This window comes from Puma concolor, chromosome A1 (genome assembly GCF_028749965.1).
Source record: "Puma concolor isolate L17-30 chromosome A1, mPumCon1.1.hap2, whole genome shotgun sequence".
NCBI classification, from domain to species: domain Eukaryota; kingdom Metazoa; phylum Chordata; class Mammalia; order Carnivora; family Felidae; genus Puma; species Puma concolor.
The window spans coordinates 59949734-59966843 of NC_141667.1; the positions used below are offsets into that span (position 1 = coordinate 59949734).

The 17110-nt window shown below is 43.3% G+C and overlaps 1 protein-coding gene across 1 annotated transcript in view; it reads right to left on the reverse strand.

The window, feature by feature from the left end:
• Window positions 1–17110, reverse strand: part of SLIT3 (slit guidance ligand 3) — a 594085-nt gene that overhangs the window by 143028 nt on the left and 433947 nt on the right. The window contains exon 6 of the mRNA XM_025923495.2: window positions 11049–11120. Coding sequence (XP_025779280.1) covers window positions 11049–11120 — 72 coding nt within the window. The remainder of the gene's footprint in view (window positions 1–11048; window positions 11121–17110) is intronic.

The window sequence follows — 17110 nt, forward strand, 5'->3', positions numbered from 1 at the left end:
ACACATATATATACATACACACATATTTAATACATACATATTACATATATCAAATATACATATCATATATATAACATGCTTTGATATATATATATATATATATATATATATATATATATATATATATATATTCCAAAGTATTTGGGGGCACCTGGGTAGCTCAGTTGGGTAAGTGTCTAACTCTTGACTTTGGCTCAGGTCATGATCTCACAGTTCATGGGGTCATCGAGCCACATGCTGGGCTCTGCGATGACAGTGTGGAGCCTACTTGGGATTCTCTCCCTCCCTCCCTCTCTGCCCCTTCCCCTGCTCACACTCAGGCTTCTCTCTCTTTCTTAAGATAAATAAAAATTAAAAACTTAAAAAAAATAAAGAAGTATTTTAATAGTGAGACGTAGTTAACGCCTTCCTTCTGTACTGCATCTCTGGGAGGACAGCCACTGGGAACCTACTATTTAAATGAACTATCTTAAATGATAGAAAATTATTCAAGGTTCCTTCCCCTCATCTCCTGTCCCACTATCATTATCTGGAGACAAAGAGCCCTGAGGAAGTTTCTGTTTCTAAGGGTAAGACTGTGTCCCACCAGGCAAGTGTGCCCTTGCCAGCTTCCCACACCCCATGCATCAGTCCTGTGGCTAAACCTGTAAGTTGTTTCTTGTGAACAGTTTGGAACTAAGCTACAGTGTGCACGAGGCTCTGTTTCTCAGTGGAGATGCTGGCAAGGTCTGGGTTCACCCTGTGGTGTTTGCAAGGAAAGGGCTCTCTTGGGGAGCTAGGCACAGTTTACTTGGGCTATTTGGGCTCAAACAGGGGCAGGGACCCACCCCTGTGCTCACTCATCAGGCCTCTGGTCACTACTGGTAGCCAGGATCAACGATGTAGTATTCAATCTCTTCCCAGATTGCCTTCCTACCAGATAGCAACCTGGTGGACACTGGGGTGGTCAACACCCCAGTAGTGCCTGCAGGACTAGAAGGCCCTAGAAAGGGAGGGTGTTGGTCCCCATACTGAACATACACTGTTCTCTCTGGAAAAATGCTAGAGATTAAGAGATGATGGGCTGGACAGAGCATAGAGGCTGGCTTCACTAGTCTTTGTTTCCCTTTTGCTAATACAGGGGAAAGGTAGATGGTAATACAGAGCACTAGACAAAGAGCCAACAGACTTGTTTCCTGGCTTGTTCTTCTATGAAGTTTTTCCATGGCTATGTGTAACTCACTCAACCTTCTGGGGAGTTTCTTTCTTTTAAGACAAATTGTAGGACTGGTTGATCTCCAGGGTCTTTCCAACTACAGTTACACTCTCCGATTTCCACTGGGCTGGTGCTGGCTCTAAAATGGCAATTTTGGAATGGGAACTGTTTTCCAGACAGCAGTGGAAGAGGTTGTGGATGTCCAGATCTGTATAAAGATAGGACGTCTGGCCCGACTCTGAAAGTCACAACTAACCCCCACTGCATTTGAAAAGTTATGCAGGGTCAGCTCTTTTTCTTTTTCTCTTTATGGAAATAAAGCTTCGGCTTCTGTTGGGTTAATGGGCTGGCTTCTCCAACTAGCTGCCGCATATCTAGCTTATGTATGGAGAAGGGACGGGTCCAGACATGGGAGTGATTTTCCTACCCAGTTGACTTCGTGGAAGTGATTTGCAAGGCTGAAAGAAGTGTATAATTGGGATCAGGAAACTAATTTTCACAGAGAGAGATTTCACTTTGGGGGGAGACGGTTTTAATAATCATACTCCTGGGTTTCAATGAAAATGGGTCTTTTGCAGGCACAAGATCCAAATGGTTAAATTCAGATAGAGAAAGGACAGAGTGGAGGGTGAGGGGAGTGGCAGATATCTTAAAGTATTTAGCTTCAGAAAATACACTGTTTAAATGTGCTTCTTAATGAATGTGAAATGGCTCCAGTGGTTTGGAACAAAGCAAATAGGAAAGCAGGCCCCGTGGGAGCGATGGAGATGTGTAGAGGGCAATCCCTGTCCAAATGGGGTACTCGGCACTCAGCTTTAAACCTGTGCTGTCCAATAAGGTAGCCATGAGCTAAAGGTAGTGATTTCAATTTAAATCAATTAGAATTAAATAAAAGTTCAGTTCCTCAGCTGTACTAGCCACATTTCAAGTGCTCAAGAGTCACACTGTGGTTAGTGGCTGTCACATTGGATAACACACATAAGTATTTCTTGCATCACACAAAGTCCTACTGGACAGTGTTGCTCTAGATAATCAGAGACAAAAGCATGCCCAGGGTTGCCACAGCTTCCAGATATTCTGGGAAAGTTGAATTTAGACACTTACAAATAAGTGTCTTATTTATAATAAATAATTACCTGAGTTTTACACACTGGCAACTAATTCTAATTTTTTAAAACACCATAAAGACTAAAACAATTTAAAAAAAATCAAATTCCACAGCTGAAGTTTTCAACCAACTATTAATCAATAGTTGGGGTGCTCTGATTTAGTTATAAATCAAGATGGAATGGGCACGCTAGAGCTTCTGTGAGTCCAAAGAATACAAACATGACACTGGAGAAACAGAATCAGATTCCTTCCACCCTCCCTCCTCCTCATCCCTTGCTCCTGAGTGGTTTTGCATACAGGAAATGGAAGCTCAGAGAAAGGGAGGATGTTCTGATTCTCCCCAGTACTGCATCTCCATGTCTTCAACATGCCATCCTCTCCTCCATAAAGCCAGCTAACAGGAAGGGGTCAATATCCTGCTTGAGTTCCTAGGACTTGGCTTTCAGGACACAGTTCTTGCAGAGTAATGGGCTCTTGGCCATAGGTGAGCCAAACCATCCGATATTCTGCATCCTGGATGGAAGTGGCAGCTCCAGCCAAGAGGCAGGTTAGGCTTTTCAAGGCATTATGGTTCTTGGCCGGGGGGCCCTTGAGAGCCACGAGATGAGAACTGAACAAAGGGCAAGATACTCACTGAAAGTGCTCACACACTGGTCACCAAAGTCATTGCTGGCTGCTGGGGGATAGAGATAAGGCAGAGGCTGACCATTGGCATAGGAGCACATTTGCAAATCAGTGTAGAAGCTGCATTTTAGAAGTGAACTGACCCCACTGGCCTCTGCATCTTGTCCCAGAGAAAAAACCTCTCTGTTATCTTTCTGTTTTCAAAGATGCAGGGCTATTTTTCTAGTTTGTTTTAGGTGGGATAAAGAACCAAAAGGCTGCTCTCAAATCTAGTTTGTCAAGACAGAATTTCAGCCCAGGGTCCTGGTGGCTGGAGTCTGTGGCTCCCTCGAGCAGCAAGACTTCCAACACCCGATTCCACCCAAGTGGTGCTCATAGAAGCTGAAAATGGTACTCCTACCAATTTACAGATCCTCTGTGATCAAGAACAAATAGTTCAGTGACCTTCACCACATCCTCTTAACCCAGGAATGTACACCAACACATTTTCTTTTCAGAGACTAAACTAGCCTTTAGTTAACAGAAACATGAAATCAAATGGAAACCACTAGAATATCTTCCCCCACCTGAATTCTAGCTACTTGAATTGTTCAAGGGCTGCTTATTTAAATGGAAAAAATTATCCTGTATTTCAGAGAAAATTTCACTTTTTCCTTAAGTTGATGTTCTCAAAACCAAGCTAGTCATTTTAAGAACATGACTATGATTGAGCCTTGAGTTTGGGTGACTACAAAGGGGTGTGTTGTGTGGCCCACGTGAGCATTTACAGAAAACCCAGTTCTTTTCCTAGTATTCTGGGAGCTGAACGGAAGTTACTGGTGCCCTCCACAAAGTACAATTTTAATTCTGATTTCCTGAACAAATCACAATTTGTAGCACAGTACCAAAAAAAAAAAAAATCATATTCTGTAGGTATTTTAAGACTTTCATTAGGCAATGACAGTTCTATTCAAAGGTATATCATGACTAAATACCCTGATTCAAAATTCAGTTGAAACAAATGTTTCCAGCTCCCAGAGAAACCCAGGTGAAACACTTTGTAAATAAACAAAAACAAGTCTTGTCTGTTAGAAACACCAATTTTCACTACGGCTCTAATTTTTTCATTGGTAATAAAAAAAAAATTGCCATTGCTGGAGGAAAGAAAAACCAAAGGCACTGTTTTGTTCAATATTTAAAATAATTCTGGGACAACCACAACCTTAGTTCTGAGTAGGACCGAGACATAACATAGACATAATAGGGTGGAGTAGGCTTCAATTCAGTTAATTTCCACTCGATTTGGGTTCTCTGTCTTTAAATGACTACCTAACTATGTTCCAGGTTCCTGTGAAGTTCTGGAGATAAGGCAGTGAAACAGTATAGGTGTATCCTTCAACCTTGACTGTGACGAGTGTCTGGTTGGGTGTGTGCTATTTGCTAGACACACACCTATGGTATCTCCTTTAATCCACATAATAGCCTAAGGGGTTGGTATTACTGCTACTATTTTTTCAGTGAGTAAAGGAACCCCAAACCACCCAGTTTGGTGAAGCCGGCCTGGAGGCCAGTCCTATGGGAGGACTCTAACACCCCCAAGGTCAAATGTGGCCTCATGCCTCCAGGTCTGGGGCAGTTTTGCAGAACTGGATGTAAGTCTGATTAAGCTGAGGTCATAGGTTTAGATCTGAGTGCCCTATGGGTCAACTTTTCAAAACGAAAAACTATCATTCCTGAATCACTGTGGGCATTTACAGTAGCCTGTAATCTTACTAATGCATATAATTGTTTCTCTGGTATGGGTGCTGCAGAATGCACTTTTTAATTTTAATTTTTTGTAGCAGAGCAGGGAAGTGCAGGGGCTGGATTTGCTACTTGAAGAGCAGTCCCGTGTACTTGCCAGTGTCACTCTGGACAATCCGTGCAGCTTCTCTAAGCCTCAGTTTCCTCATGAGAAAAACAAGATCAAGAGGTTCTACCTTGTAAGGTTGTGGTGAGGATTTACATAAAATGCTGCATCCTAATATCATAGCACTTGGAAGATAGCGGACACTAAGAACTAGAGGCCGTAACAGTAATTATAATATCTATAGTGACTATACTAATAATTGTTATAACATCATTGTATTATATATTGTTAATTATTATTTGTTAATCAGAGCATCTAGTTCTACATTCAGAGGAAGCTCAGTTGAAGTGGAGGATAGACCTCCACTTGTATACAGCTCTGGGTTTTCTTTACCCGGCCAACAGTGTCTATGAAAGTCCTTACACCCAATGCCCTGCACCCTTCAGCCAGGACAACAACCCCATGCTAGAGAAGTGAGCACACCCTGACATGGGTATCAGGATTGCCAGTTTCTTGTCACCGCCTTCTTCTTACACCAGCAAAGGACTTTCTTCTCTATTCTTCTGTGTCTACAAGTGGGACTTGGGGTCACAAGCCATGTTGTACCTGCCCAGATGTGGCAGAACTAAAACAACCCTGAAAGTCTGGCCAATTTCCACACACACCACTGCTTTAAGTCTTGAATCTCTCTTCTCTAAATGTGGGCTAAGCAAGAGCTCACTACATGGGATGACAAAGGGGTCTAGGGAGCATGAAATTGGGTGGGGGGTGTTTATCTCTTATTTCTCATCAATTGCATAAATCCAATGACCACTGCTTTAAAGTCAAAGAAAATTTGGAAGCTAGTTCAATTTTTGAGAAGACCTTCCCAGAAGATGAGAAATGAGAGATTCCTGCTTGCTTCTGTAGTGTCCCTGCTCGGTTTGGGACTTCTGGGCTCCACATCACTTAGCTCTGCTTGTACATGTCCACTCAACAATTCTGGTAAGCTCTGGTCCATAGTGTTTGGTCCACCAGAGACTCTTCTTCTAAAGCTTTATTGTCTCTGGCATTTGGTGCCATGCTGGCACATAGGGTGCCCTTGCATCTTGGATGGATTAAAGCACGGGCCACCTGGGCTGGTGGGGAACTGAAATGAATGGAGGTCGATGGGAAGGTGGAGTCTATACATCCCATCTAGGGAGGGAATGTGCTCTTTAGCCACAACTGATTGTATTGTCACATTGGCAGCCCAGGGTTGCCAATGCTTTTGGCTCCCCAGAAATCCTAAGCTGGGAATCTATACTTTTATGAAGAATTTTGTAATTTTAAAATACAAAATGCTGATTTCAATGAAAAACTACTCAACAGGATTTTAAAAACTCATCTGTGGCTGCAGTATAGTCTGTGATCTATCTAGTTTGCAACCTCTGGTTTTTAAGAGAGCTGAAAGCAGAATCATTCCTTGATTCTGTCATGTACTAACATTTGCCCCCTAGCCCCAATCTCCTAAATAACAGCAAACACTTAATAATGGTTTTGAAAGGACAGCTGTGCTTAGGATCCCTGATCTTACTGAGGGTTTTTTTTTTTTTTTTTTTTTTCTGAATAGTGTAGTTGCATGGAGGTGTCCAATGTGGAAAAAGAACATAGGATCAGGGGTCTGCAGACCCAGATTGTCGACCCTTTGCTGCCACTAACTTGCTGTTTTCCCTCGGCAAATGTCCTAGCCAGAGCTTGGACAAGGGTAAGGGAAGCGGGGTTCCCGGGCCAAACGTTATGTGGCCTGGTCCTCGCTCTCACCTGCTCTCAATCTTTCTGTGCCATATCTCAAAATAAAAGGTCATTCTGGAGACAACTAAGATCCTTCCCGGCCCCGCCTACAATAATTTCGCTGAATTTCAAAAACTGGCAAGTGACATAAGTGGAGCGAGCCCTTCCAAACAGCACACATTAGTTATCTGCAGATGTGCTGGACCTGCATACAATTTAGCTGGTACCAGGGGTTTATCAAGGGCAGGCTACTCACTGGTATGTATGAGCATTTTCGGGCTGTGCTCCTGACATCTTTGGTTTGGCATTTTTTGGCAGCACATCTACTAAACTTCTGATTTGCTGCATAAAGTCGGGAGACAATGTCTGAAAATCTTTTTTCCTCTCCCACAGTACTATTGAAAAAAGTTAATTACTTTATTAAGTAGGTTTTTTCATTTTGTTTCATTTTTCCATATGCTTAATTTTTTTTTTTTTCATTAAACAGATTTCTGACCCAGGATGGCATGTTGGGCAGGGAGGTGACTGGTATTACTGGCGAAATGCCTGGCTGTCCTCAACCTGACAGTCAAGGAAACCCATGGCTCAGGGTACCACAACAAATGATTCCTGACCACACAGAGTCAGAAATGCAGTCTTGGCATATTCGAAGGCAGTGTAAACACAACCAGAAGGAAACGGACTAAGTGAATCGCCAAATGTATAGAACAGGTGGAAATGAAAGGCCAGTGATTTGGGTAACAGAAGGTGTCTGAGTCGTAGAAACTCTCAGTTAAGGACCTTAAGGCCATACAGAAAGCTGGGGCTATATCGTGGGAAGGTCTGAAGAATGGAGCCAACAAACCACTGAGTGTCAAAGTCAAATGGTGATGTCCAGAAGTGAGAATAAATCACACCTGGGACCAGAATGTGAGTCGGTGAGAAAGTGGGATTATTTTCTTTCCCTGGCAAGTCTGATTTACCTTCAACTTTGTGGGGACCCATTCACTGGGTAAAAAAAAAAAAAAGACAATTTCACAAGCATGTGGGAGGCTCCAAACTCTCTGATAGCTTGCCTAGCCTGGCTCTGGGGTCCGGTTCACATCACTGTGTGTCACATGTTGGCCATGCTTCAGGGAGCCAACACCACGAGGGCCTTGGCCACACAGATCAGTAAAGCAGCTTGGTAGAATGGTTAATCACACAGGCTCTGCTGCTTACTAGTTAAGCAGTTACTTGACTTCTATGAGATGGGTCCTTTGCAGAAGGAGGGAGATGACAATGGCAGCTTCATGGAGGGTTGTGAGGATGCAGAGAGGCAAGGTGTGTAAAAGCACGGTTGGGCACGGATAACCGCACAACAAATGCTACAAAGGCAGTATCATGTGCACCATGATTCTTCTTTGGTGGCACTGGAGGCTTGAGAAATTTCACTCACGCTGTGTTTTTTTGTTTGTTTGTTTGTTTTTCCTTTGCCCCTTTTCTGGTTACCTGTAAAGGGGAGAAGGGTGGTGGCTCTTTTCCTTTGTTCACCATATTCTCTGCTAGACCTTCCTCAGGGGTATGAGCCAAAAATGAGGATCAAGAGAGCAGGTGTCACAGTCTTTTCCAGCCTTGTGCCCATTCCTCTCTTCTTACTGCCAGTGTTTCTCCCAGGCTCACCTCCTAAGTTCCCATTCAGTGTATCCTGTGAGACCAACCCCAGCCTGGATGGGAAGAAGTTTTACAGCATTTTCATCCACAGAAAGGATGAAATAATAGGGGGATCCCTTGTGAAATATTTCCACTAGTTGACATCCACAAACTTTCCTTAAGTTAATTTTGAGAGAGCTTTCCATGGAATAATCATGGGCTTTCCTTGTTTTTGCCTAATGTCAGAGAGAAAATACACCTGACGTTACTCTATTTTGTCTTCTTAATCTGCAGACTTTTAAAGCTTTTGATACTTAAAGATGAGTTTTCTGGGGATAAGGTGTTTTGAACCTCTCTCTCTCAAAAACTTATTAAGTTAATATATGATGCCTTCACTTAGTTCCTATTTATTATTTCATTGTCAAGGTTCTTTATGATGGCTAAGTTGTGATTATGGAGAAGTATTATAAAATGTCAATGTGCAAATGAGATTTGGAAGGTCTGGGGGTGGGGAGAGGAGATTCTTTAAATGGAGATGTCGGCTCCAGCCAATTTCAGAATGGCTCACCATTAAGATAGATGGTTCCAAAGCCGTGTGCCTTTGCTGGAAATTAAAAACCCATGGAATAAATGATTATGATTAATTTTAAGTACTTAGCCATGTGAAGCCAAATCAGAGCGTCTTTAAAACAAAGCTATTGATCTGGCTTTGTTTGGAATTGAGGAGATAAACTAATCAGGTCCTGTGGGTTCTTTGCAATAATAGAGAAGGAGAACTACTCCCCACCCCCCCCCCCCCAGAGGCTTTTAAGCTTCAAGTTTGAGAAACCTGGTGTACCAACATGCTATAATATACCAATGTTTTAAAAATAGCAAAGCACTGGCATAGAGAGGAGCAGTTCAGTTCTGTCCCAGACGGGGTTTGATGGGGGTGCGGGCATGATGGAGAGTTAGGGGAGTGGATGGGACGGCATTCAGAAAGCCACTTCTATGTGTACAAAAGCTGACTCTTTTTAAAGTTGAGGAAACAGACTCAGAGTAGTTGAGCCATTTGGCCTGAGTCCCACTGCACCCAGGACCCCATACCCACAGTATCTGACTGTCCAGCCCTATCCTCTGCCCCAGACAGGTCTCCCATTGAGACGAGGCATCACCACTCCCAGTGCAGAGAACTACATGCAGGCTGTCAGGTCATCACAGCTGTTTCATGGCAGCTGGTGATTTCCATTTCCTGGTCTCTTCCCAAGGAATTTTCTCATCCTTCCCAAGAAAAGGGTGAAATTCTCCTAGCAGCCCTTTCCCGAAATGCTTTTTTTGCAGGCTGGGAAACCTGCGCCTACCCTTCTCAGCCTCAGCCTCTTGATAAGAGAAGTCCTAAGTCACTAAATTGGGCTGGCACCCTCTCCCTAGCAGACCTGCATTTGTCGCCGGTTCCGGGGTCAGAGTTTGGGTGAGAAGCCATCATCCGTCTTAGGACTGACAACCTGACCTCCCTGGCTGTGGGTCCTGCCGTTTCTGTCCCAGGAATTCGCGGCTTTCGTCAGATTTCCGGCACCTTGCAGCATCAGCATCCCCTTTGATTTCCCGTGATTCCTCTTGGAATCACCTTCCTCTCACACAACGTGGAGAGGCTTTCTCCAACCCGTGCCTACTGTCTGCAGGGGCCAGGTGGAAAGGAAGGTAGGAGGAGGACCTTCCTTCACGTATAAAGGGATGTTTTTACATATTCACTCATTCATTTGTTCGACATTTATTCATTCTTCTGGAAGTCAGAGATCTGTAACCTGGCGACTATGTAATTTTTGATTTTCATGGGAATGCTCAACAAATCCTACCCTATCATTCACTGGACAGAACTGTACCATCAGAATTATTTTTAGAACCAAGCAGTGACAGAGCTTGGAAAAGGGAAGTCGCCTGCAAGATATAGCAACAAACCCTCTATTTTCCAAACGGGAAAACTGAGATCCCAAGTGCAGAAGGGACTTGCCCAAGGTCACACAGCTAATTAGGGGCTGAGTTGGGACTGAACCACACATCTCTTGACACAAGTTCTACTAGGCTTTACTGCCTTCCTTTCCGGGCTTTTCCAAATCAGGGACAGCTAGAAGTGTCACTCTGGGGACAACAATCAAAATGTTTTCTTACACATTCAACTTTAGTTTGAATGACCCCAAGATGATTCCTAGCTGAGTTCCACCCTCCCCCCCCATCCCCACTGACTCCCCAGAAATCAGGTTGGACCCATTTGAAAATCTGGGCACACAAAGGCACCTACAAATTTTTTTTTTTCTAGACAAGCTATATAGGGTGGGATTCCACCTCTTCTCATCTTGCTCCCACCCTGCCACTTTAAGGTTACTGCTTAAAGTTTGGATTTAAACCCGAGATGAGATCCCAGGAGCAATGGCAATGACCAGATTTCACCAGGCTGTTTGGCATTCCCCCCTGCCCCCTGCCCCCAGCCCTGTGCCAAGGTCCCTTTGTGATTCTGGGTGATTCCTACTGACCCCTTGGTCTTACCCCTCTCTCATCTCCCAGACCTGTAACCTGTCTCTTCCCATGCCCACACTCAAACACACTCTCCCTGAATGCTCTGGCAGGCGCTGGGGGGCTATTCCAGCCCATCTGTTCCACCCAGCAACAAATACCGCGGGAGCACCGGGGGAGAAAGGACTCAATTGAGACTTAATTAGCAGGAACCCCAGTTTGTGGGAGGTGAGAAATCACACTTTGCTGCCTGCGAACACTTTGGCCAAGGTGAGCCAGAGGGATCTCCCGGTTCCCAATTTTAATAGCACTGCAGCAGAAGACACAGAAAGGCATCCACACGGACCCCCCTGCACACACACTCCCCCTCTTTCCTCCTCACACGGACAACACACACACGCACACGCACACAAGGCAGCGGTCGCAAAATCAACTCACAGGATCTCCAAATCGCGCAGCGCTCGGAAGGCTCCATCTTCAATGCAGCTGATGTGGTTGTTGTCCAGTTGCCTGTGGAAAAGCAAGGGGAGGGCATGAAGGCTGAGTGGGGGCAGCGCCGAGGAGCCGGGCGGCCCGGGCTGGGCGTCCCCGGCCACCCTAGCGCCTGTCCCTCCACCCCTGGCAGGCTCTGCTCGTCCCCGCCAGGAGCTCGCGCAGAGCCAGCTTGTCTGCCACGCTGCTCCGTCTCTGCTCTCTGACTGTCTGAGAGAACTACACAGACGAGCGCACCAAAGGCTGTCAGGTCTCAGTAAATATTAATTGCGCTTTTTTTTTTTTTTTTTTTTTTTTTTTTTTTTTTTTTTTAGGCAGAAGGGAGTAATTTCATTACATTAGGGCATCCAATCCATTACGAGCTCTTACCGTCATGTCACTGAAACAATTTCATTAAGCTAAAGGCCTGTAAATCATTGGAGGTCACTGCTCTGCCCTCCGCGACCTCCCAGAATGCTTTTTTCCCTCTCTCCCTCTCCCTCGTCTCCCTTTACTGGAAGTTGCAGTCTTCTGCTCTGACACAGTGCTAAATCTCAAGGCTTTATCTGCCCAAGAGCAGCGAGGGTGCATGGGGAATATACCAATTCCAAATTAGACTCAACTAATCTAATTTTATAGTCTTTTTATTATTCTAAGCACCAAATGTCTGTGGTGGTTTGATGCCTCCGTGCTTTGTTATGGGGCCCATCTGGTAGGTCATTCTATTGAAGCATTTTCTGACTAAATACAGATTCCCTCAAACTGCACCAACCACCATCAACATTAAAGAAATCCATTGATGGAAGCATTCCTGATGGGGGAAAAAAAGGAATATTGTTATTGCCTTAAAGATGTACCACTTAAATTTAAATTGGGGAGAATTAAATGCACCTATTTCAGGATTCCTTTTTTTAAATTTTCCTTTCCATCTTATGAGCATGAAAATAATGTCTTTTAAAAGGATGTCTTGACTAATATACATTCTAGTTGGCAATTGAGGTATTTTAGTTGAAGGATAACAAATATACACCATTATCTCTAAATCAAAATAGATCTGATGTGTAAGTCAAGACCACATTCCAACTCAAATATCATGTTATATATCAGTAATTTGTTTGCTAAAAGACAGGATATAGAAAATGTGTATTAGCACCAGATTGTCTATTGCATTTTGTGTACAGAACATACCATGGTCTTTGGGGGGAATGGCCTAAAGAAGTATGGCTGTACTGAGAAAACTCCCTTATAGACTTTTTTTTTTTGTCTTAGAAAAAATCAGCCCCTCTCAGGTGGAGGGATTGCCTGATGTTGGCATTTTCACTTATGACTTGTACTCATTTATCCCAACAACTCCGTGCAAAACATGTATCAATGATAACACTCGGTAACCCTCACAGAGGGTTTTATATTCTGCAGCAGGAAGGAGGATTTAAAATACTTTTCTCATCGAGAAACCAGATAGATACAGGATTCTGTACGTGCACGTGGATGAAACACATACAATTAGACTGATGTCGTGTGTCACAACAGATGGGCTCTGTCACGATATTACAGGGAATGGAATCATCCCAATAAATGCTCACAATATGAGACTTAGACATTTAGGCCTTAAAAATAAACAGGAAATGGGTATCTCATGAAGCAGAAGCACTCTTTAGGTCGGCAACTTCTACATCGAGTGTTCAGAGTTCTCGCTGATGCCCACTCATGTGAAATCTCAGTGTTCTTGCTACCCGGAATTCTTCTGGAGTTTTTCTTCACATGAGTTTGCTGGATATCCTTTCCAAAGATTTCCCGTAAGTACTGAGGCTGCTGATTCCCTGAAAAGGTTCTATTAAGGCAGCCTAGTACTGCTGCCCAGTTTCTAGATTTATCATCAGTTTAAGGGCCGATGAATCAACAACCCCCGCCCCATACCAAGGCCACCAAACCTTACCAAGCAGAAATACAGTGGAGTTGGCTTTTGGCTCCAAGAAATTGTTCAATAAATATGCTGAATTCGGCAAAAATGGCTGCATCCTCCTAAATAGAAAAGTTTCTAAATCATCACATTGAGAAGTCTAGGAGAGTGTCATAGAGATGGCAGTTTGTCGTGCATCTATCTGCTTTGGGGCAGACATTTCAGAGAGAGGTCCTTGCTTTTAGAATGTTATTTATTTGCTGGATCTGTCAGGTGTGTTCTATTCCTTTTCTTTTTGAGCACCAGAAACCAAACAGGATGCTCTAAGTATACGGAATGTTATATGGAAAGAATGCAATCTGCAGGGGAGAAGAGAAACTCCTAGAAAAAAAAAAAAAAAAAGGAGGGGCACCTGGGCTGCTCAGTCAGTTAAGTGCCTAGCTCTTGGTTTTGTCTCAGGTCATGATCTCATGGTTCTGAGTTTGAGCCCTGAGTCAGGCTCAGAGCTGGTGGGGAGCCTGCTTGGGATTCTCTCTATCTCCCTCTCTCTCTGCCCCTCCCTGCTCTCTCTCTCTCTCAAATAAGTAAAAAACTTCAAAAAAAAAAAAAAAAAAGAAAGAAAGAAGGGAAAGAATTAAGTGGTGGAAAGAGATTAAAAAGGGTGAGGGAAAGGACACGTGCAAAAGATGAAAATCAAAACGCACTAGTCAGCGTCCCATTGGAGCCTGGCCACCAAGGGTACTGGCACAGTGGGGACAGAGTCTTAGGTGGGGCTTGGTCGCTGTGAGGCTGAAAGCAGAGAAGTGTCACACATGATCAGTGCGCCATGATGTTTAAACAGGTTCAGTGGGTGGCACGAGTTGGCACCTACTCGTTTATTAGTAATGGGGAAAACCGAGCTTTAATATCAGAAGCATCTCTGTACGTGTATTTTTATAGACTGGTTTAGAATGTATGAAATGTATCAAAATTTCAAATATTTATGCAGAAGTGTGCTCTTCTGGAAAACATTTATTATAACCAAGATTGTGTCCTTTCACTCTACTCACAGATAAACAGTCTCCCAGCCTCAGTTGTCAGTCGTTCCCCATCTGCATTGTTCATCAGGGAAGTCTACAGGGGTACAAGGCCTAGGAGGGTCACGTCAAGCAAACGAAAACCTGAGAATTACTTCACTGTCCAGCTATAATATCTTTATGGCACCGAGTATCAGAGTGTTCATAAAAAGGTCATTAATTGTCTGTAATCAATCCTGGTATTTCATGCAAATAAACTAGCCCCTAAAGCAAAGTAAATACACGCTTGGTTCAGATAAGGGTTCTTTTTCTTTCAAAATTACATCTCAGACATGCAAAAGTTAGTCCTGAAGCATGGAGTAGGGAGTACAAAATAAATGCAAGCCCAGCATTTCTTTGCAGGTGTTAGGAGTGGAGCACGACTAAACACACAGAGAATCTGTCAGAGCTAAGGCCAAAGCCTTTGACTTAGCTAGCAGTTTGTTTCTGGGGGTTGATGGAGGCTGCTGAACTGTGTTCTAAGCTCTCAGGTCAAAGGTCCAATTCATGGCTTTGAAAGGACTCCTTCAAAGATCCTCTCAATAACAAAGCAAAAAGCCCATTGCTCACTCCCTACTCCATTACTCAGGAGGCTTGTATGTGCAAAAGGAACTTTAGAAAGGGGAGCACAGAGAACTCGGCAGTCTTAGGATGCCTGATGGCGCTCTATTTTTCCCATGGCAGTAAGAGGTATATATTGCACTGTTACCGAATCCAATTTTACCATACAAAACAGCCTGCCCTGGTGCCTAGCAGAGTGCCAGGGACTTCCCAGCTGGTCACGCGTGGTTGCAGGGGTAAGTCCTTGTCCTGAAGTACAGCAGGGCTGGGCTCAGACTACATGGTGGGAGATGCTAAGCCATGAGCTCCACAGTCCTGGCTGCGGCCCTATGGCCCTATTAACAGGGGGTAATGGTGGTAGCATTCCCTCTACGACCACACTGGGAGCTTTCTGCCACACAGACCTCCCCTGAGGGAGCATCTGGGGAGAAGGTTGGAATAACGTGAATTTCTGTGGGCCCAGCGTGAAGATGAGGAGCGGGAAGGCAGCAGATGGGGGAAAGCTGGGCTGGTTTTTGGAAGCAACTTTCATTGTCATCTACTTTATACAGAAAACTCAATTTGATTTACACTTTTGTGCCTGTGACTAAGCCTGGAAGCCCCAAAACGTTCACAATATTAAATTAACTGCTCTAATTTCCCTGGGCAGCTCAGATTTCAGCAAACAATGTGTGCTAAAATGATACCAGAGTCCATTTAGAAAGGACTCCTCTGAGAAGAACTAAATGCAGACTCCCTGAGAGGAGCTTTCTGACTACTGTATTTTTATACTCTGAGAATATAAACAAGTCAGAAGGGAAAGCCAGCGTGAGTGAGGACCTAAAATAATCTTCACCCACAGCAGACAGGGAGATGGTGCTTTTGTAAGAATTCCCATTCATAAGCATAACATTATCACGATTCATCTCTTTCAATCACAGTTTCAAATTTCACAATTGAGGCAGGACAGAAATATTTTTGCACTTCAAAAACTTAAAGAAGCAGATCTAAATCCTTTAAAAAGGGTTTAAAAAACTGATTACAATATTAAGAGCAATGTACCTATCTCCTAGCCACCACCACCATCCTACAACAAGAACAAAGGCAGAAAGAAAATCTCATGATTTCCCTGATGCATTTGAGTCCCCAGGAGGAAGAAATACCTCGAAGACAGAAATCTCCAGAAACAGGCTTTGGATATCTGGAAGAAAAGTAGAATTCTCAACTAGTCATCTAGATACAAGGTCTACATACCAAGGCACATCCATCCAGATGTTTCCTTTTCATCCAGATGTTCTGGGCGACCCCAGCATCTCCGCCCTTGGATGGTTAAACTTAGCCTAAGGGCACTGTTGCTCCGGGCCCCCAATCCAGCCGCAGTGTTTGCTCCAGGACTGCAGCTGCCGTCACTGCAGCCCTCACGTTAAATGGGAGAAGTAGCTAAGGTTCAGCGCTCTTTGGAATTAAACGGTTTGCTAATTTCCGAGCAAAACTATCTCCATAAAATGCGCACAGTAAGTAGAAGGACTTCTGCATGAAATTCACAAGAGAAATTCAAAGCAAGCCTATGGTCTCAGAATCCAACAATTAATTAACCCATAAGAGCAACTGAGTGTTCGTAGATGTTCATACTGTATTAGGTGCCTAGGATACAAAATAAAGTGTACGACATCCTTTGAAAATATGTGGGAGAAGCGACACATGCGGTTTTCACATCTTGACTATCTTAAAAGATATAAGAGGATTCTAAAAACCAATTCAGATTTATTTTTGATGAAAAATATATGTTCCTACGCATACGTACTGGGAGTGTACTCAAAGTGTTGCAACTATTAAAAAGAAAGAGAGATACAAACAAAAAACCCCCAGGGAATCCCTGCTTTCTTAAAACAAGCCAGAAGACAAAACATGAAGTAGCCCTGACATGCTGTTTCTTTTCTTCTCATTATCCGATTGTCCTTTAAGCAGAAAACAAGAAATCTAGTAGCGCTTCAGAAGGGTTTTTTTTTTTTTGTTTTGTTTTGTTTTGTTTTTTTTTAATGACAGTTTAAGATTCTAAAAAAAATCATTACTGAAGAACAATTTGTCTGCTGCTGGCTGGGGTCTTCAAAAGAAAAAAAAAAGCTCAAGGTTATTTTAACTGGCAAAGGGGAAAAAATATGTTCAAAAGGAAAGCATACACTCCATATAATTGAGTACTGGCCACACTTTGTAGGCAAATCAAACACTTGATCTAAGCCACAGTCTGCTAATGAATTGTCACTACTTCTCATCATTAAGGAGCTACTGTAATTCCACATTAAAATAACATCTCAAATGAACAAAAAGAGGTGAATCTATTATTTTGCACATTTGGTACACTTGTCCACCAGACCCAAGAACACATGCATATTGATATGTTTACCGATCCATGCATTATTTATGTATCCACAAAGATTCCTGTCTACAGATGACAACTTTATGTCTATTTTTCTTACATAATTATTACATGTAATATCTCCTTATTGTATGCATATAAATGCAAATGCATATTA